Genomic DNA, 20,092 nt, shown 5'->3' with positions numbered 1-20,092 from the left:
TGTCGGCGAGGGCCCTTAGCCTCGTGTGGAACGCATCCACCGATTCACCTTCGCGCTGCTTCGCTTGGCGGAGTTTAAAATGTTCATAGTCTGGATTGACTTGGGGGTCGAAGTGCGCGTTCAGCGCCGCCACCGCTGCCGCGTAGTCATCTGGGTTCCCCGTGTTCGGCAGGTGTTTGAACAGGAGGTACACTTCTTCCCCTGCGTAATGTAGGAGGAGGGAGCTTTTGACCGCTCCATCCGTCTCCATTGACCCGATGAAATAGTTTTCCAGTCTGCCGAGCCAGGTCTGCCATCGCGGTGCCGCTGTCGTGGGGTCAGCAGCTTCGCTGAACGGGGGTAGTACCCCTGAAGGAGGGTGATGCGGCAATGCCCTTGCGGGCCTGGCTGATCCTCATCACTCATCGTGGCGCGGAAAGCACGTGCCAGCCGCGTCTGCACACTGCTCTGTGACACACTTGCCTTCAGTGCCCTCACTCAGGCAGCGCCGCTCTGTCTCACCGCCGGGTGGAGCACCCTTCCAGCCTTCCGGGTGTGCGTGTCGCACCGTGGCTGGCGGTGTGGTCCTGTGGTCCCCAGGGAGGTCGTATGTGCCTCCTAGATGCAGCAGCTGGTGGAAGTGCTAATTGGTGTTTTCTTCCGTGCCAAATTGGGGCAGGGGCCCATCCTCGTCGCCAGTGTTACGTTTCAAGGCCTCACACTGCACTACGGGGGCTTAGGGTGGGGGTAAACCACTCGATTCGGACCTCGCGCGCGCAGCGCGCAATAAACACACAGACGCGGTGTTAGCGTCAGGCGCGAACTGCCGAGTTCGCCCGCCCATTTATTTTTAGATCGCGCGCCCACGTCGGCGGACGTGAGCGCAATGCACGCATTGTCTCTCGCTCTCTAGCCGGAGGCTAGAGCGCTAACTGTAACACCACCTAAGGGTGTTTTTCTCATTAGATAAGCAGGAGTGTTCTCGCAGTTTGGGGTGCATTTAGACAGTTGGACAAAAGATGGCAGCATTCGGCAATCAAACGCCACAGTTCAAGCTGAAACCACTTTTGCATTGCAACAAAAATTGCTTTTTATTGAGCACCACAAGGCATGCTAGTATTTTTCACCTCATGCTTTCAACATAAATGCAAAATTACAAGACTCAAATTGCACTATGTCGTTGGCCAAGGGAGAAGCCAGAAACTAAAATGCCCCTATTTCGAACCATACCGCAAATGTACTGCCTTCTTTCGGTTTCTCTTGTACAGGCATATTTACAAGCTCCTATCGCCACCACAACATCACTTATAGTGACATTGTGATGGCGATAGGGGCTTTGCCTTATTTACAAGGCAGTGTTAACGTGGCTTAACGTTGCCTTGGGAATAAGCCCCCCTTTCACGTTGTACTTAGACTGAAAGGGGAGAGCAATGGGTGTTGTGGTGGGCGTTCCACCGCAACACCCATTGATTTTGATGCTGCCCCCTATTTACAAGGGGAATTTGATTTGAAAATGTGTATAGCGCTCGCCGAGGGTGCCTAGGCGTTGACGCCAGAGAGAACCAGAGGCTCCCGATGAGAACTATAGTGAGAACTTTGGTTCACTGATATCGATTCCCAAAATAGTCCCATACACAAATATTGATGCAAAAATATCGGTGTCGAAAATATCGGCATCCTATATTTAAAATTGTAAGTACAAAAATATAGAAACAAAAATATCGGTGTAAAAAATTACAGATGTACAAAATATCGATTTTTTTTTTTATTTAAATACAAATTAATGTTAAATAATAAAATTAACTTAACATTTATTTAGATTCAATATACATTTTAACAAATATAAAAAATAAATATAATTAAAAAAATATTTAAATATACATATATAAAATTTAATATATATATATCTATTTCCTTTAAAACAATTCTCAAACTATTATTATTAATTTATTTTATAATTTTATAAATATATAAGAATTTACAAATATTATCTACTGGTGGTCGCCAGTAGATAGTTATAGTTAGGACCTATTTTCCATAGGAAATCCGCAACATTCTAGTCCCAATAAGTCTGGCGCCGGTTGACGAATCTTCACGAAATTTTCCAAACTTTTGGCCAGCTCCGGTCCGCTCCTATCCTGAAAGTTTTGTGGTGATTCGTCAAGCGGGGGCTGAGAAAAAAGGGGGGTCCCAAAACGTGTTTTCCCCATGCAATTTCCCATAGCTACAGTCCAAACTGCTGAACGGAATTACACCAAATTTGGCAAAGAGGTAGTCCTCAGTTCAGACTCGTGCCTTTTGCTTAAATGGTGTAAATCCGTTCAGTAGTTCCTGAGATATTCAAAAGTAAAAAGATAGATATATCTAGGGCCGCGGATCCTCCCGAGCACGAGCTTTATGCTAATTGGCTGCCAACACTCTGAATCAGGAAGTGTTGGCAGCCATCTTGTGCCTCGGTAGATCCGAGGCACAAGAAAGCACAAAAAACCCCCGCAAAAAACGCAAAAAGGGGGCAGGGTAGAAACACCCTGACCCCTTAGGCCTGCTCAGGGGGTCCCACAAGGACCCCCAAGGCCCAAACCATTTTTTTATTTTATTTTTTAAATCGCGGGATGCGCTTAGGATCCGAACATCCCGCTCCGGGAAAAAAAAACCGAAGCGCGGTCTCCCACGCTTCGTTTACAATTAGCCCCCGGGGGGGCCAAGTCCCGGGGCCAATTTTTTATAGTAATGGGGGGCCCAGATGGTGCTTCCAGGAAGTGCCACTGCGCTGCATTGCAGAGAGGTGGTGCAGGCCATGCGCCTTTTTACATCTCTCTGCTACGCAGCTCTGTGGCGCTTACTGGATGTACCTAGTGGGCTAGTTGGACTCTACGGACCCTCAAGATTGAAGGGGAAATTTTTCCCCAACTTAAAATGCGCCACAGGGCGTGTTTGCACAGTGGTGAAGGGAGGGGATGGTGTATGAAAGTGGCTCTATATTTACTGGACCGAAGTAAAATCAGCCGAACTACGAATTCCGATTTACTCACCTGTAATCAGGAGAGACCTCAGTGCTGCATGTTTGAGCCCAGTACTGATCCTGAAAAGTAATTCTAACCGTACTTACCAGTAACTTCAATTTCCTTCCATAGGATATCATTGCCTGCTTTTTGCTGAAAAAGTTTCAGTGTCGATTTTTGAAACTTACAAATATTCCTCTAAAATCAGCCAAACTACGAATTCCCATTTTTCTCACCTGTTATCAGGAGAGACCTCAGTGCTGAATCTTTAAGGCCAGTACTGATCCTGAAAAGTTATTCTAACCGTACTTACCAGTAACTTGAATTTCCTTCCATAGGCTAACATTGACTGGTTTCACTTGGAAATTCTTGTAAGTGTGGAGTTTTGGAACTTACAAATATTCTTCTAAAATCAGCCGAACTACGAATTCCGATTTACTCACCTGTTATCAGGAGAGAACCCAGTGCTGCATCTTTTAGCCCAGCACTGACCCTGAAAAGTAATTCTAAGCGTACTTACCAATAACTTGTATTTCCTTCCATAGGAATCCATTGTGTGGTTTTCAGCAGAAAAGTTTCAAAGTGTCGATTTTTGGAACGTACAAAAATTCCTCTAAAATCAGCCGAACGACGAATTCCGATTTACTCACATGTTATCAGGAGAGACCTCAGTGCTGCATCTTTAAGCCCAGCACTGATCCTGAAAAGTAATTCTAACCGTACTTACCAGCAACTTGAATTTCATTCCATAGGCTAACAATGACTGGTTTCACTTGGAAATTCTTGTAAGTGTGGAGTTTTGGAACTTACAAATATTCCTCTAAAATCAGCCGAACTATGAATTCCGATTTACTCACCTGTTATCAGGAGAGACCTCAGTGCTGCATGTTTAAGCCCAGTACTGATCCTGAAAAGTAATTCTAACTGTACTTACCAGTAACTTGAATTTCCTTCCATGGGCTAACATTGACTGGTTTCACTTGGAAATTCTTCTGTGTGTGGAGTTTTGGAACTTATAAATATTCCTCTAAAATCAGCCGAGCTACGAATTCAAATTTACTCACATGTTACCAGGACAGACCTCAGTGCTGCATCTTTGAGCCCAGTACTGATCTTGAAAAGTAATTCTAACCGCACTTACCAGTAACTTGAATTTCCTTCCATAGGATATCATTGCCTCCCACCCCTGTTCCTGTTTAATAGTACTTCCGTGAGTCATTCTGCTGACGAGCTCGTGAATGAAGCACCCGCATGCCTGTGAGAGGTACCTGACCTGAGAAAGATGCTGGCAGCCTACTCAGCAAACCCCAAATTTCAAAGACTGTAATCTCTACTGATGATGGTTAAAGAACCAGAAACACGTGTCTAGAGATCTGCACTATCTGCGCCAACTGTGGCGAAACACTCGAACACTCTTGAAGCAAGCAAGTAACCAAAACTGCATTTACCACAATGCCAGGGGCGAACCTTGCTGGGAGGTGAAACGGTCTGCTCCCACCCCTGTTCCTGTTTAATAGTACTCCCGTGAGACATTGAGCTGACGAGCTTGTGGATGAAGCACCCGCATGCCTGTGAGAGGTACCTGACCTGAGAAAGATGTTGGCAGCCTAATCAGCAAACCCCAAATTTCAAAGACTGTAATCTCTACTGATGACGGTTAAAGAACCAGAAACACGTGTCTAGAGATCAGCACTATCTGCGCCAACTGTGGCGAAACACTCGAACACTCTTGAAGCAAGCAAGTAACCCAAACTGCATTTACCACAATGCCAGGGGTGAACCTTCCTGGGAGGTGAAGCGTTGTGCTCCCACCCCTGTTCCTGTTTAATAGTTCTCCAGTGAGTCATTGAGCTGACGAGCTCATGGATGAAGAACCTGCATGCCTGTGAGAGGTACCTGACCTGAGAAAGATGTTGGCAGCCTACTCAGCAACCCCAGATTTCAAAGACTGTAATCTCTACTGATGACGGTTAAAGAACCAGAAACACGTGTCTAGAGATCAGCACTATCTGCGCCAACTGAGTGATGAAAGGTTATACTAGTGTATGATGAGGTGTATCTGATTGTCACGTGGATGATGTCATCAGTGATGTCATCAGTGATGTCATGAATGATGTCATTTGAGATGTCATCAGTGATGTCACTGACCATGTCATGAATGATGTAATATGTGACATCAGCAGCAGTGGATTGCAGTCGCGCGAGTTATAGTGAGTACAACTAACTATAACGGAGGAATTTCAATGGTTTTGTACGAGTGAAATGTCCAGCTAACTATAACAGCCCTGAAACCTATGGTTTTTTCAGTGAATATATATATATATTTACATAGTCTTATAACATAAAATCTAATAAAAACATTATATTATAAATTAAAACATGAAAATATTTAATAGTCTTTAAAATTAAATTTTGCATTCCAGTGAGTGCAACAGTAAGGAAAGTGTTGGATAGCAAAGGGGTAAAAAATACTATTCCCACTCCAGTGGGTGCAACAAAAGGCAAATTGTTGGATAGCTGAGGAGTAAAACTTACTATTCCCACTCCAGTGATTGCACCAGTAGGGAAAGTGTTGGACAGCAGAGGGGTAAAACTTAATATTCCCACTCCAGTAAGTACAATAGTAAAGAAAATGTTGGATAGCGGAGGGGAAAAAATGACTATTCCCACTCCGGTGAGTGCAACAGTAGGGAAAGTGTTGAATAGCGGAGGGGTAAAAATACTATTCCCACTCCAGTGAGTGCAGCAGTAGGGAATGTGTTGGATAGCAGAGGGGTAAAACGTAATATTCCCACTTGAATGGGTGCAACAGTAGGGAAAATGTTGGATAGCGGAGGGGAACAAATTACTATTCCCACTCCAGTGAGTGCAACAGTAGGGAAAGTGTTCGACAGCAGAGGGGTAAAACTTAACAGTGTTGTATAGCAGAGGGGTACAATTCAATATTGCCACTCCAACGGGTGCAGCAGTAGGAAAAAATGTTGGACAGCGGATAGGTAAAAAGTTGCTATTACCACTCCAGTGGGTGCAACAGTAGGGAAAGTGTTGGAGAGCGGAGAGGTAAATATTACTATTCCCACTCCAGTGGGATTAACAGTAGGGAATGTGTTGGATAGCGAAGGGGTAAACATGACTATTCCCACTCCAGTGAGTGCAACAGTAGGGAAAGTGTTGAACAGTCAATCAATCAATCACATAATTTGTAAAGCGCACTACATACCCGTTAGGGTTTCAAGGCGCTGGGAGCGGGGGGAGGTGCTGTTACTCGTCCAAGAGCCAGGTCTTGAGTTGTCTCCTGAAAGATAGCTGGTCTTCGGTTTGTCACAGGTCGAGGGGGAGGGTGTTCAGGTGTTGGCAGCGCGATGGGAGAAGGACCTGCCTTCGGAAGTAGTTCTCCGGATGCGTGGGACCGTGGCCAGGGCGTGGTCAGCAGAGCGGAGGTTCCTGTTGGGTACGTAGAAGGAGAGTCGACTGTTGAGATAGGCTGGGCCAGGTTTGTAGAGTGCTTTGTGTGCGTGGATCATGAGTTTGAAGGAGATTCTTTTGTCGACGGGGAGCCAGTGCAGGTTCCTCAGGTGGGGGTGATGTGGTTGCGGCACGGGACATCGAGGATCAGGCGTGCGGAGGCATTCTGGATTCTCTGTAGTCTGCTGATGAGTTTGGACGGGGCTCCGGCGTAGAGGGCGTTTCCGTAGTCGAGTCTGCTGCTGACAAGGGCCTGGGTGACAGTTTTCATCGTGTTGGTCAGAATCCATCTGTAGATCTTGCGGAGCATGCGGAGGGTGTAGAAACAGGTGGAGGAAACTTCGTTGACTTGTTTGGTCATGGAGAGTTTCGAGTCGAGGATTACTCCAAGGTTGCGTGCGTGGTCGGCAAGGGCTGGGGGGGGGACCCCAGTGAACTGGGCCACCAGGAGTCGTCCCATGCGAAGGGGTTGGGTCAGAGGATGAGGATTTCCGTTTTGTCTGTGTTCAGTTTGAGGCGGCTGTCCTCCATCCAGTTGGCGACAGCCTTCATTCCCTCGTGAAGGTTGGATTTGGTGGTGATGGGGTCCTTTGTGAGGGAGAGGATCAGCTGAGTGTCGTCGGCGTATGAGATTATGTTGAGGTCGTGCTGTCGGGCGATGCGTGCTAGTGGTGCCATGCAGACGTTGAACAGTGTTGGGCTGAGGGAGGATCTTTGAGGGACGCCACAGATGATCTTGGAGGACTTGGATCAGAATGGGGGGAGGCGGACTCTCTGCGTTCTGCTGGAGAGGAAGGAGGTGGTCCAGTTCAGGGCCTTGTTACGGATCCCTGCGTCGTGAAGGCGTGTGCATAGTGTGAGGTGGCAGACGGTGTCGAAGGCGGCGGAGAGGTCCAGGAGGATGAGGGCAACCGTCTCGCCGTTGTCCAGCAGGATCTTGATGTCGTCTGTGGCGGTGATGAGGGCTGTCTCCGTGCTGTGGTTGCTGTGGAATCCTGATTGGGACGGGTCTAGGATGTTGTTGTTTTCGAGGTGCCGGGGGTGCTGGGTGTTTACTATCTTCTCGATGACCTCAGCTGGGAAAGGAAGCAAGGAGATGGGCCTGAAGTTCTTGAGGTCGCTTGGGTCCGCCTTGGGTTTCTTCAGTAGGGTGTTGATCTCTGCATGGTTCACGATCTCAGGGAAGGTGGCGGTCTCGAAGGACAGGTTGATGATTTTGTGCAGGTGGGGAGCGGTGGACTTGCTGGCTTTGTTGAAGATGTGGTGCGGGAGAGGGTCGGATGGGGATCCGGAGTGGATTGTTCCCATGGTCTTGATTGTGTCCTCGATGCTTGGCTCAGGGAGTCAGGGTGTCGTGGGCGGTGGGGTGCGGTGGGTTCGGTGCGGTGTGGTCGGCAGGGGTCGTCCTGGGTCTGAAGCTGTCATGGATGTTGGTGATTTTCCGGTGAAAGAAGGTGGCGAGGGAGTCGCACAGGGCTTGCGATGGTGGGATGTCGTTGGCGTTGGAGCTGGGGTTGGAGAGTTCCTTGACGATGGTGAAGAGCTCCTTGCTGTTGTGTGCGTTGTTGTCAAGGCGGTCTGTGAAGGAGGTTCTTTTGGCGGGTCCTGATGAGGTGATGGTGGTTGCGGATGGCGTCTCTGTGGGCAGTGCGGCTGTCTGGCGTCTTGTCGTTGTGCCATATGTTTTCCAGTTTCCGTCAGGTGCGTTTGGAGTTGAGGAGTTCCGGGGTGAACCAGCTGACTCTTCTTCTGGTGTCTGTGTTGGTGGGGTTTTTCAGTGGAGCGACGGTGTTGGCGCAGTCGTTCATCCAGCGTTCGAGGGCGAGGGCCCCTTCATCCGGGTTAGTTGGGGTCGTCGGGGGGTTGAGTGCGAGGTTTGTTTGTAGTTGTTCTTCAGTGATTTTGCCCCAGCGGCGGCGGGGGGTCTGTAGGGTGCAGTGGTGTGTGGGCTGTTTACGGAAGGAGAAGTGGATGCAGTGGTGGTCTGTCCAGGTGAGTTCGGAGGCATGGCTGAAGGTGACGTGGGGGCTAGAGGAGAAGATGACATCTAGCGTGTGGCCGGCGTTGTGGGTCGGCGTCGTGACGAGCTGTTTCAGTCCGAGGTTGGCAAGGTTGTCTAGTAGAGTGGAGGAGTTGCTGTCGTTGTTGTTCTCCAGGTGAAAGCTCAGGTCTCCGAGTAGGAGGTAGTCGGTGGAGGTCAGCGCGTGATTGCTGATGAGGTCGGCGATGGAGTCGCAGAATTGAGGCCAGGGTCCTGGGGGTCTGTAGACTAGGGTGCCTCTTAAGGTGGTCTTTGGGTTCGTGTGGATCTGGAAATGCATGTGTTCGGAGGTGCTGAGGGTGTCGTTGGTGTTAGTTGAGATCTTGATGGTGTTTTTGTGGACGATGGCGATTCCTCCTACGGCCCTCTTGGTGCGGTCTCTGCGGGTGATCTTGTACCCGTCTGGGATGGCTATGGCGATGTCTGGCGAGGAGGTTTAGTTCATCCAGGTCTCGGTCAGGAAGGCGACGTCCGGTGATGTGGTGTCGAGTAGGTCCCAGAGTTTGACGGCCTGTTTGTGTGCGGAGCGGGTGTTGATCAGGATGCATCTAAGCTGGTTGGCTTCCGTTGTGGTGGGTGTCTTGGCGCTTTCGTGGCAGGAGAAGCTGCAGTTCCGGCAGGTGAAGGGGCCGTGGGTGCGCCTCGGGGCGGCCTTGTAGCAGGTGTGATTTCTTCCTGGGTTGAGAGCAATGAGGGTCTTGGCGTCGTAGCGGAGGTACTCGTCCTGGCAGGTGCGGGGGCCAGGGGTTCTGGTGCTGGGCGCGGTCCAGGCGCGGACGGGCGCAGACGGACTTGCCTCAGGCGCGCCTTTGGCGCGCCAGCGGCGTGCCCGCTGCGCGCGGCTGCCATATATGGGGAGGTGGGGGAGAGAGGAGCAGCTGGGAGGCGGGAGGCGAGGGATGGGTGTGGCGAATGGGCGTGGAGGGGGCGGGGCCACAGGAGAGGCAGCGGCGGGGACGGAGGACGGGAGACGGGCACAGGGCGCGGGGGACGGAGGAGCGAAAAGTGTACAAAAGCAGAGGGGCACAAAGCAGGCGGCGATCAGGATACAGAATGCAAAAACACAGGGGCACAAAGCAGAGCGGCGATCAGGATACAGAATGCAAACACAGGGGCACAAAGCAGAGCGGTGTCGGGGGCAGGGGGCACAGAGCACAGCGGCGATCAGGAAGAAAATACAGGGGGCACAAAGCAGAGTGGCGATTGGGATACAGAATGCAAGTACAGGGGCACAAAGCAGAGCGGCTATTGGGATACAGAATGCAAGTACAGGGGCACAAAGCAGAGCGGCGAGCGGGGGCAGGGGGCACAGGCAGATGCGGGAACAAAGCAACTGCAGCAAAAGGAGACAGTGAAAACAAAGCAGTGAAAAAACGAACCTAAGGGCCACCACTGGCCACCAGGGATGAGGCGCAGGTGGAAGCCTGCGGGTGGAGGAGGGCCTCGAATTCACCGGCGGTGGCAGCAGCAGCGATCAGTGAACAGCGGCAGCGGGGGTGCTGGCGGTGCTGCAGCGGGGGTGGGGGAGCGACCTACCAGGAGGTCAAGGGTCGCTCTCCTCACCGCGCAGCTGCTGCCATATATGGGGAGGTGGGGAGGGAGGAGCAGCTGGGAGGCGGGAGGCGAGGGACGGGTGTGGCGAATGGGCGCGGAGGGGGCGGGGCCACAGGGGAGGCAGCGGCGGGGACGGGGGACGGGAGACCGGCGCGGGGCACGGGGCGCGGGGCACGGAGGAGCGAAAGATGTACAAAAGCAGAGGGGCACAGAGCAGGCGGCTATCAGGATACAGAATGCAAAAACACAGGGGCACAAAGCAGAGTGGCGATCAGTATACAGAATGCAAACACAGGGGCACAAAGCAGAGCGGTGACCGGGGGCAGGGGGCACAGAGCACAGCGGCGATTGGGATACAGAATGCAAGTACAGGGGCACAAAGCAGAGTGGCGAGCGGGGGCAGGGGGCACAGGCAGATGCGGGAACAAAGCAACAGCAGCAAAAGGAGACAGTGAAAACGAAGCAGTGAAAAAACGACCCTAAGGGCCACCACTGGCCACCAGGGATGAGGCGCAGGTGGAAGCCTGCCGGTGGAGGAGGGCCTCGAATTCACCGGCGGTGGCAGCAGCAGCGATCAGTGAACAGCGGCAGCGGGGGTGCTGGCGGTGTGCAGCGGGGGTGGGGGAGCGACCTACCAGGAGGTCAAGGGTCGCTGTCCTCACCGCACAGCGGCTGCCATATATGGGGAGGTGGGGAGGGAGGAGTAGCTGGGAGGCGGGAGGCGAGGGACGGGTGTGGCGAATGGGCGTGGAGGGGGCGGGACACAGGGGAGGCAGCGGCGGGGACGGAGGATGGGAGACCGGCACGGAGCACGGGGCGCGGGGCACGGAGAAGCGAAAGATGTACAAAAGCAGAGGGGCACAGAGCGAGCGGCTATCAGGATACAGAATGCAAAAACACAGGGGCACAAAGCAGAGCGGTGACCGGGGGCAGGGGGCACAGAGCACAGCGGCGATCAGGAAGCAAATACAGGGGGCACAAAGCAGAGCAGCGATTGGGATACAGAATGCAAGTACAGGGGCACAAAGCAGAGCGGCAAGCGGGGGCAGGGGGCACAGGCAGATGCGGGAACAAAGCAACGGCAGCAAAAGGAGACAGTGAAAACGAAGCAGTGAAAAAACGAACCTAAGGGCCACCACTGGAGACCAGGGATGAGGCGCAGGTGGAAGCCTGCGGGTGGAGGATGGCCCCGAATTCACCGGCGGTGGCAGCAGCAGCGATCAGTGAACAGCGGCAGCGGGGGTGCAGGCGGAGCTGCAGCAGGGGGGGAGCGACCTACCAGGAGGTCAAGGGTTAAGGGTACAGTGAGAGAAACAGTAGGGAAAGTGTTGGATAGCGGAGGGGTAAACAAATACTATTCCCACTCCAGTGAGTGCAACAGTAGGGAAAATGTTGGATAGAGGTGGGGAAAAAAATACTATTCCCACTCCAGTGGGTGCAACAGTAGGGAAAGTGTTGGATAGCGGAGAGGTACAAATTACTATTCCCACTTCAGTGGGTGCAAAAATAGGGAAAGTGCTGGATAGCGATGGGTAAAAATTACTATTCCCACTCCAGTGGGTGGTGCAACAGAAGGGAAAGTGTTGGATAGTGGAGATGTAAAAATGACTATTCCCATTCCAGTGAGTGCAACAGTAGGGGAAATGTCGGATATCAGAGGGGTAAAAAATTACTATTCCCAATCCAGTGGATGCAACGGTAGGGAAAGTGTTGGATAGCGGAGAGGTAAAAATTACTATTCCCAATCCAGTGACTGCAACAGTAGGGAAAGTGTTGGAGAGCGGAGGGGTACAAATTACTATTCCCACTCCAGTTTGTGCAACAGTAGGGAAAGTGTTGGTTAGCGGAGGGGTTAAAATTATTATTCCCACTCTAGTCAATCAATCAATCAATTATTTGTAAAGCGTACTACATACCCGTGAGGGTTTCAAGGCGCTGAGGGGTTGTGGGGGGGTGCTGTTGCTACTGGTCGAAGAGCCAGGTCTTGAGTCGTCTCCTAAAGGTCAGCAGGTCTTCGGTTTGTCGTAGGTTGAGGGGGAGGGTGTTCCAGGTCTTGGCGGCGCGGTGGGAGAAGGATCTGCCTCCGGATGGGGTTCTACGGATGCCCGGGACCGTGGCCAGGGCGTGGTCAGCGGAGCGGAGTTTCCTGTTGGGTACGTAGAAGGACAGTCGACTGTTGAGATAGGCTGGGCCAGGTTTGTAGAGTGCTTTGTGTGCGTGGATCATGAGTTTGAAGGAGATTCTTTTGTCGACGGGGAGCCAGTGCAGGTTCCTCAGGTGGGGGGTGATGTGGTCACGGCATGGGACGTCGAGGATTAGGCGTGCAGAGGCGTTCTGGATTCTTTGTAGTCTGTTGATGAGCTTGGACGAGGCTCCGGCGTAGAGGGCGTTTCCGTAGTCGAGTCTGCTGCTGACTAGGGCCTGGGTGACTGTTTTCCTCATGTTTGTCGGGATCCATCTGTAGATCTTGCGGAGCATGCAGAGGGTGTTGAAGCAGATGGAGGAGACTGCGTTGACTTGTTTCGTCATGGTGAGTTTTGAGTCGAGGATGACTCCCAGGTTGCGTGCGTGGTCGGTAGGGGCCGGGGGGTTCCCCAGTGATGCGGGCCACCAGGAGTCGTCCCATGCTGAGGGGTTGGGCCCGAGGATGAGGATCTCTGTCTTGTCTGAGTTCAGCTTAAGTCGGCTTTCCTTCATCCAGTCGGCGGCAGCCTTCATTCCCTGGTGGAGGTTGGATTTGGCGGTGAGAGGGTCCTTGGTGAGGGAGAGGAGCAGCTGCGTGTCGTCAGCGTAGGAGATTATGTTGAGGTCGTGTTGTCGGGCGATGCGTGCTAGTGGTGCCATGTAGACGTTGAAATGCGTCGGGCTGGGGGAGGATCCCTGTGGGACGTCGCAGATGATCTCGGAGGCTTCGGAACGGAACGGGGGGAGGCGGACTCTGAGTTCTGCCAGTGAGGAAGGAGGTGGTCCAGTCCAAGGCCTTCTCTCAGATCCCTGCGTAGTGGAGGCGAGTGTGTAGTGTGCGGTGGCAGACGGTGTCGAAGGCGGCAGAGAGATCCAGGAGGATGAGGGCCCCGGTCTCGCCGTTGTCTAGAAGGATCCTGATGTCATCCGTGGCGGCGATGAGGGCGGTCTCGGTGCTGTGGTTGCTGCGGAATCCTGATTGGGAGGGGTTCAGGATGTTGTTGTCTTCGAGGTGACGGGTGAGCTGGATGTTAACTATCTTCTCGATGACCTTTGCTGGGAACGGAAGCAGGGACATGGGCCGGAGGTTCTTGAGGTCGCTTGGATCCGCCTTGGGTTTCTTCAGTAGGGCGTTGATCTGTGCATGTTTCCAGTTCTCAGGGAAGGTAGCGGTCTTGAAGGAGAGGTTGATGATGTTGCGCAGGTGGGGTGCGATGGAGCTGCCGGCTTTGTTGAAGATATGGTGTGGGAGAGGGTTGGACGGGGATCCGGAGTGGATTGTGCCCATGGTCTTGATTGTGTCCTCGATACTCACGTTGGCCCAGGTTGTCAGGGAGTCGTGGTCGGTGGGGTGCGGTGGGTCCAGCGTGTCGAGCTCTGTAGGGGTCGTCCGGGGTTTGAAACTGTCATGGATGTCGGTGATTTTTCAGTGAAAGAAAGTGGCGAGGGAGTCGCCCAGGGCTTGCGATGGCGGGATGTTGTTGGCGCTGGGGTTGGAGAGTTCCTTCACGATGTTGAAGAGCTCCTTGCTGTTGTGTGCGTTGTTGTCAAGGCGGTCTGTGAAGGAGGTCCTTTTTGCGGTCCTGATGAGGTGGTGGTGGTTGCGGATGGCGTCTTTGTGGGCAGCGCGGCTGTCCGGCGTCTTGTCGCTGTGCCATATGTTCTCCAATTTCCGGCAGGTGCGCTTTGAAGCGAGGAGTTCCGGGGTGAACCAGCTTGCTCTTTTGCTGGTGTCTCTGTTGGTGGACTTTTTCAGCGGGGCTACGGTGTTGGCGCAGTCGTCCATCCAGCATCCGAGGGTGAGTGCACCATCGCCGGGGTTGGTGGGGTTGATCGGTGGGTTGTGTGCGAGGCTTGTCTGTAGTTGTTCTTCAGTGACTTTGCCCCAGCAGCGGCGGGGGATCTGTAGGGTGCGGTGGTGTGTGAGGGGTTTTCGGAAGGAGAAGTGGATACAGTGGTGGTCTGTCCAGGTGAGTTCGGAGGCATGGCTGAAGGTGACGTGGGGGCTTGAGGAGAAGATGGCATCAAGCGTGTGACTGGCGATGTGGGTCGGTGTTGTGACGAGCTGTTTTAGTCCGAGGTTGTCGATCAGGGTGGAGGAGTTGTTGTCATTGTTGTTCTCCAGATGATAGTTCAGGTCTCCGAGGAGGATGGAGTCGGTGGAGGTCAGTGCGTGCGTGCTGATGAGGTCGGCGATGGAGTTGCAGAATTGAGGCTAGGGTCCTGGCGGTCTGTAGACGAGGGTGCCTCTTAGGGTGGTCTTGGGGTCCGTGTGGATCTCGAAGTGCATGTGTTCGGCGGTGCTGAGGGTGTCGTTGGTGTTTTTTGAGACCCTGATGGTGTTTTTGTGGAGATGGCGATTCCTCCTCCAGCCCCGTTGGTGCGGTCTCTGCGGGTGATCTTGTACCCGTCGGGGATGGCTTTGGCGATGTCTGGCGAGGAGGCTTCGTTCATCCAGGTCTCGGTCAGGAAGGCGACATCCGGGGATGCGGTGTCGAGTAGGTCCCAGAGCTCGATGGCGTGTTTGCATGTGGAGCGGGTGTTGATCTGGATGCATCTGAGCTGGTTCGGTTCCGCCGTGGCAGGTGTCTCAGCGCCTTCGAGGCAGGAGAAGCTGCAGTTCCGGCAGGTGAAGGGACCGTGGGTGCGCTTCGGGGTGGCCTTGCAGCAGGTGTGGGTCCTTCCTGGGTTGAGAGTGACGAGGGTGTTTGCGGGGGGCAGGGGTTCTGGCGCTGGGCGTGGTCCAGGCGTGGACGGGCACAGACGGGCTTGCCTTAGGCGCGCCGGCTGTGCGCGTCCACGCAGCGGCCGCCATATATGTTGAGGTGGGGAGGGAGGAGCAGCTGGGAGGAGGAAGGTGTGTGTCAGGGGCAGCGAATGGGCGCGGAGGGGGCGGGCCGCAGGGGAAGCAGTGGTGGAGACGGGGGCAGGGAAGAAGAGCGGAGCGACCGCGGGAAGAAGACAGGCAAGGGGCAAGGATCAATGGGGCACAGAAGCAAACGGTGAGCGGGGGCAGGGGGGCACAGAAGAGGAGCGGGCAGACAGAGTTATAGGCACAACAGAGTGGATACAAACATAAGGCCAACACTGGCCACCAGGTGGAAACCTGCCGGTGGTGGAGGGCCTCGACGTCAGCGGCGGCAGTAGTCGTCAGCGGGGGTGCAGGCAGAGCTGCAGCCGGGGGGGAGTGACCTACCAGGCAAGGTCAAGGGTCGCTCTTCTCACCGCGCAGCGGCCGCCATATATGGGGAGGTGGGGAGGGAGGAGCAGCTGGGAGGCGGGAGGTGTGTGTCAGGGGCAGCGAATGGGCGCTGAGGGGGCGGGGCCGCAGGGGGAGCAGTGGCGGGGACGGGGGCAGGGAAGCGGAGCGACCGCGGGAAGGAGACAGGCAAGGGGCAAGGATCAAGAGGGCACAGAAGTCAGCAAAAGTAGCACAGAATCAAGAGGGGCACAGCAGTCAGCAAACGGGGCACAGAATCAGGAGGGGGCACAGCAGTCAGCAAACGGGGTACAGAATCAAAAAGGGGGCACAGAAGCAAATGGCGAGCGGGGGCCAGGGGGGCACAGAAGAGGAGCGGGCAGACAGAGTTATAGGCACAACAGAGCGGATACAAACCTAAGGCCACCACTGGCCACCAGGGATGAGGCGCAGATGGAAGCCTGCGGGTGGTCGAGGGCCTCGACTTCAGCGGCGGCAGTAGTCGTCAGCGGGGGTGCAGGCAGAGCTGCAGCAGGGGGGAGCGACCTACCAGGCAAGGTCAAGGGTCGCTCTCCTCACCGCGCAGCGGCCGCCATATATGGGGAGGTGGGGAGGGAGGAGCAGGTAGGAGGCGGGAAGTGTGTGTCAGGGGCAGCGAATGGGCGTGGAGGGGGCGGGGCCGCAGGGGAAGCAGCGGCGGGGACGGTGGCAGGGAAGCGGAGCGGAGCGACCGCGGGAAGGAGACAGGCAAGGGGCAAGGATCAAGAGGGCACAGAAGTCAGCAAAAGGGGCACAGAATCAAGAGGGGCACAGCAGTCAGCAAACGGGGCACAGAATCAAAGAGGGGGCACAGCAGTCAGCAAACAGGGTACAGAATCAAAAAGGGGGCACAGAAGCAAACGGCGAGCAGGGGGCACAAAAGAGGAGCGGGCAGACAGATTTATAGGCACAACAAAGCGGATACAAACCTAAGGCCACCACTGACCACCAGGGATGAGGTGCAGGTAGTAGCCTGCGGGTGGTGGAGGGCCTCGACTTCAGCGGCGGCAGTAGTCGTCAGCGGGGGTGCGGGTGGAGCTGCAGTGGGGGGCAGCGACCTACCAGGCAAGATCAAGGGTCGCACCATTAGGGAAAGTGTTGAATAGCGGAGGGGTAAAAATTACTATTCCACTCCAGTTTGTGCAACAGTAGGGAAAGTATTGGACAGCGGAGGGGTTAAAATTATTATTTCCACTGGAGTCAGTTCAAAATTAAAAACAAACAAATTAACAACAACAACCTGCAATAAAAAAAGTAAAAAAATAAATACAAAAATAAAATAAAACATATATAAAAGTTTTAAATATAACAAAAGATAGAAACAAATTAGAGTGTTAAAAAGATCTAAGAAATACCTAGAAAGATTATTTAAAAAAATTCAAAAATAATTTAAAAACAGAAAACTATTTTGAATAGAAAACGTTTATAAACAAACATTTTTTATTACATAAATGTAATATTTTTTATTTCCTACCCTATAACACCACACAACCCACATTTACATTTTAAAAAAGAAATTAGCTCCATGATTAACATAATTATCAATTAAACAAATATTATTAATTTGAAAAAATGTAAAACAAATAAAAATTATTTTACTCCCCAATCATTACCCCTATAAAAACAAAACACTCACACAAAATAACAATAAACATGTATCATAAATATTTATCAATTGATAAATTAATATTAATAATTAACTAATTATTAATTAATTAAACATGAATGAAAAATTTCCTACCTAACGTAACGGAAAGTTTCAATTCTATTAAGGACTCGGAGGCGAGGATTATGCTCTATCTTTCTTTAATTCCAATTAGCAGCACTTCAAAGTTAAACAAAACCACTGTTCCCATGAACCACAGGGAACATAATACAAAACAATAGAGCGTCCATGGCTAGACAGTCCGACATCCATGCACCAATCACAGGGCTCCTGGGGGTATGTAGTCTTCTGTCCTTATCCATTCCTCCTCTTTCGATGCTGTAGGCCAGCCAGTCCCAGATCCTCACGAATCCTGTTTGCGAGAATCGCCTGCGGAAGCAAAGCACAGTGTAAGCGAGAGCATTGGCTAAGGCTTAGCCCTACAGGGAAGGAATTCCGTTATAGACACTCAATAGAAATTCAAACTCAGAAAGAAGACCTATTACCTACCCCAGTACGAGGGTGGGAAAGGTATCCCCAGAACTGTTACCCTGGGTGGGATAATCCTCGCCTCCGAGTCCTTAATAGAATTGAAACTTTCCGTTACGTTAGCTAGGAAATTTTTCATTCTATGTCAGGACCGGAGGCGAGGATTATGCTCGTTTAAAGCTTGCTCACCACCAAATGTGCCATATCCAGCACTGGTTTGAAATAAAACCTTTTAAAGGTGGAGTCCGAAGACCAATCTGCCGCATTGAGAATGTCTTCTAGACGAGTTACCAGGGTAAACGCCTTAGAGGCCATGGCCCCTCTGGTAGAATGGGCACCAAAAACGCAGAGGCCAATGCCCGCCTCCTGCATCACCCAACGTACCCAACGGGCTATCGTGGGGGAGGAGACTGCCTTGTGCGGCTTCCTCAGCGCGATAAGCAACTGTCGTTCTCCGGGAGGGCGGAACTCGTCCGACATTTCTTCGTAAGCTTTGAGGCAGGACACCACGCAGAGCTTAGGAGGGACGGAAAGGCAGGATAGGAAATGGAGGTGGTACCGCATTTCGTCCACCTTCGGATAGTGAAAGTAACCCCAGAAGGGGAGAAAATCCTGCCTGAGACATCCAGCGCCCGGACATCCGAAACCCGTCGACAAGATATAAGACAAAGAAGCATGGCCAGCTTGGCTGAAAGCTCCTTCCGAGATAGAAACCGGTTCGGTTGCCAAGACAAGAAAAGGTTCAGGACCTGGTTTACGTCCCACAGCTGGGAATAACAAGGCTCCGGCGGTTACGAAGGACGGATGCCCCGAAGAAGGCGACAAACCCAAGGGTGCTCGCCCACTGGGGAGCCGTCCACTAGGGAGTGGCCGGCCGAAATGGCCGAGCGAAAGGTATTGATGGTTCTATAAGCCAAACCGTCTTCAGCCAAAGCGGCTAAGAAATTTACAATTGAAGTCACATCTGCCGCCACGGGATTGAGATTCCGGCGCATACACCAACGAACCCAATGCCTCCAAGTGGATCGGTATCGCTTGACCGTACTATCGGACCAGGTCTTAGACATGAACTTCTCAGCCGTTCCCGAAAGGCCCGGGACCGCCCATCGTCCCCGGTAATCCACCAGGCCATCATGGTAAGGGATCCCTGCGCTATGAGAGGGTGAGGAACTCCGTCGGGATCGAGGAGAATAGTCGGGAAGCGGGGTAGTAGGATTGGAAAATCCCAGGAAAGTTCCAGAAGAACCGGAAACCAAACTTGAGATCTCCAAATCGGAGATATTAGTACAATGTCCGCCCCCTGGCGACGCACCTGCGCTGAAACTCTCGTTAGCATGGCAAACGGGGGGGGAAGGCATAACCCGTCTCCTCCCTCCAATCCTGGAGAAAGGCATCCGTGCTCGCCGCCCGAGGATCCGGCCACCAGCTACAGAACCGGGGCAGCTGGAAATCCAAGCGGGATGCAAACAGGTCCACTGAAAACGGGCCCCAGATGCTCTGGAGGTCCGCAAACACACCCGGATGTAGTTTCCACAAGCTCACGTCCTGAACATGCCGCAAGTGGAAATCCGCCACTTGGTTGTTGCGGCCCGGGAGATATTCCGCCGTGACGGAAACGTGATGGTCGAGGCAATACTGCCAAAAATTTGCCGCCAGGTCGGAGAGCACTCGAGAGCGGGTCCCCCCCAGGTGGTTGATGTAACGCACCACAGAGATGTTGTCCATCTTGAGGAGGACGCAAGAACGGACCGAGTCCTTGGTCCAGCACTTGATCGCGAAGGATCCCATCAACAGCTCTAGACTGTTGATGTGAAGCCACTGCTCCTGTGGTGACCACACACCTCCGGTAGCAAACTCGCCACACCGTGCGCCCCATCCGGACCTACTGGCGTCGGACTCGATAACGATATCGGGTGTGGAACCGAAGATCGCTCGCCCATTCCAGGCTTCCATATTGGCAAGCCACCACTGCAGTTCCTCCTTGGCCTCGGTCGAAAGGATGACTTTCTGGGAGTATGAGAGGCCCCTGCAAAGGTGACGGGCCTTGAGGCGTTGCAGGGCTCTGTAGTGCAAAGGGCCCGGAAAAATCGCTTGTATGGAGGCTGAGAGAAGACCGACTATGCGGGCCAGTTGGCGGAGGGAGAGGCGCGACTGTGCAAGGGACCTCCTGATTTCGTGACGGATCTTGGTCATCTTGCAAGAAGGTAGGCTGAGGGTGGATGCCACCGAGTCGATCACGAAACCTAGGAATACCACTTGCTGGGCCGGAACCAGGACGGATTTTACTTCGTTGATAATGAAGCTTAAACCCTGAAGAAGATCGACCGCCGTTTGAAGGTGAGTCGACAAAACCCGAGGACATTGGGCCATAATCAAGATGTCGTCTAGATAGCCGATCATGCGCATGCCGGACGCCCTCAAGCGTTCGATCGCGGGCCGAAGAACCTTGGTGAAACACCAAGGGGCGGACGAAAGACCGAACGGGAGGGTGGTGA

The 20,092-nt window shown here is 52.9% G+C and overlaps 1 protein-coding gene across 8 annotated transcripts in view; it reads right to left on the bottom strand.

The window, feature by feature from the left end:
• The window catches only part of LOC146869624 (upstream-binding protein 1-like), a 264,392-nt gene that overhangs the window by 28,239 nt on the left and 216,061 nt on the right, over positions 1-20,092 (bottom strand). For 2 of the 8 annotated variants that reach the window (XM_085608796.1, XM_085608787.1), the window contains one exon: positions 17,264-17,498. The exons of 5 other annotated variants lie outside the window; for them this stretch is intronic. In XM_085608796.1, coding sequence (XP_085464922.1) covers positions 17,297-17,498 — 202 coding nt within the window. In that variant the 3' untranslated portion in view covers positions 17,264-17,296. Of the gene's footprint in view, positions 1-17,263; positions 17,499-20,092 lie in introns of those variants that run through there. One more of the 8 variants, XM_085608837.1, reaches the window with a different exon arrangement.

This window comes from Triturus cristatus, chromosome 1_1 (assembly GCF_964204655.1).
Source record: "Triturus cristatus chromosome 1_1, aTriCri1.1, whole genome shotgun sequence".
NCBI lineage: Eukaryota > Metazoa > Chordata > Amphibia > Caudata > Salamandridae > Triturus > Triturus cristatus.
Note: the sequence above shows the minus strand (reverse complement) of the source record. Positions and strands in the feature narration are given on the sequence as shown.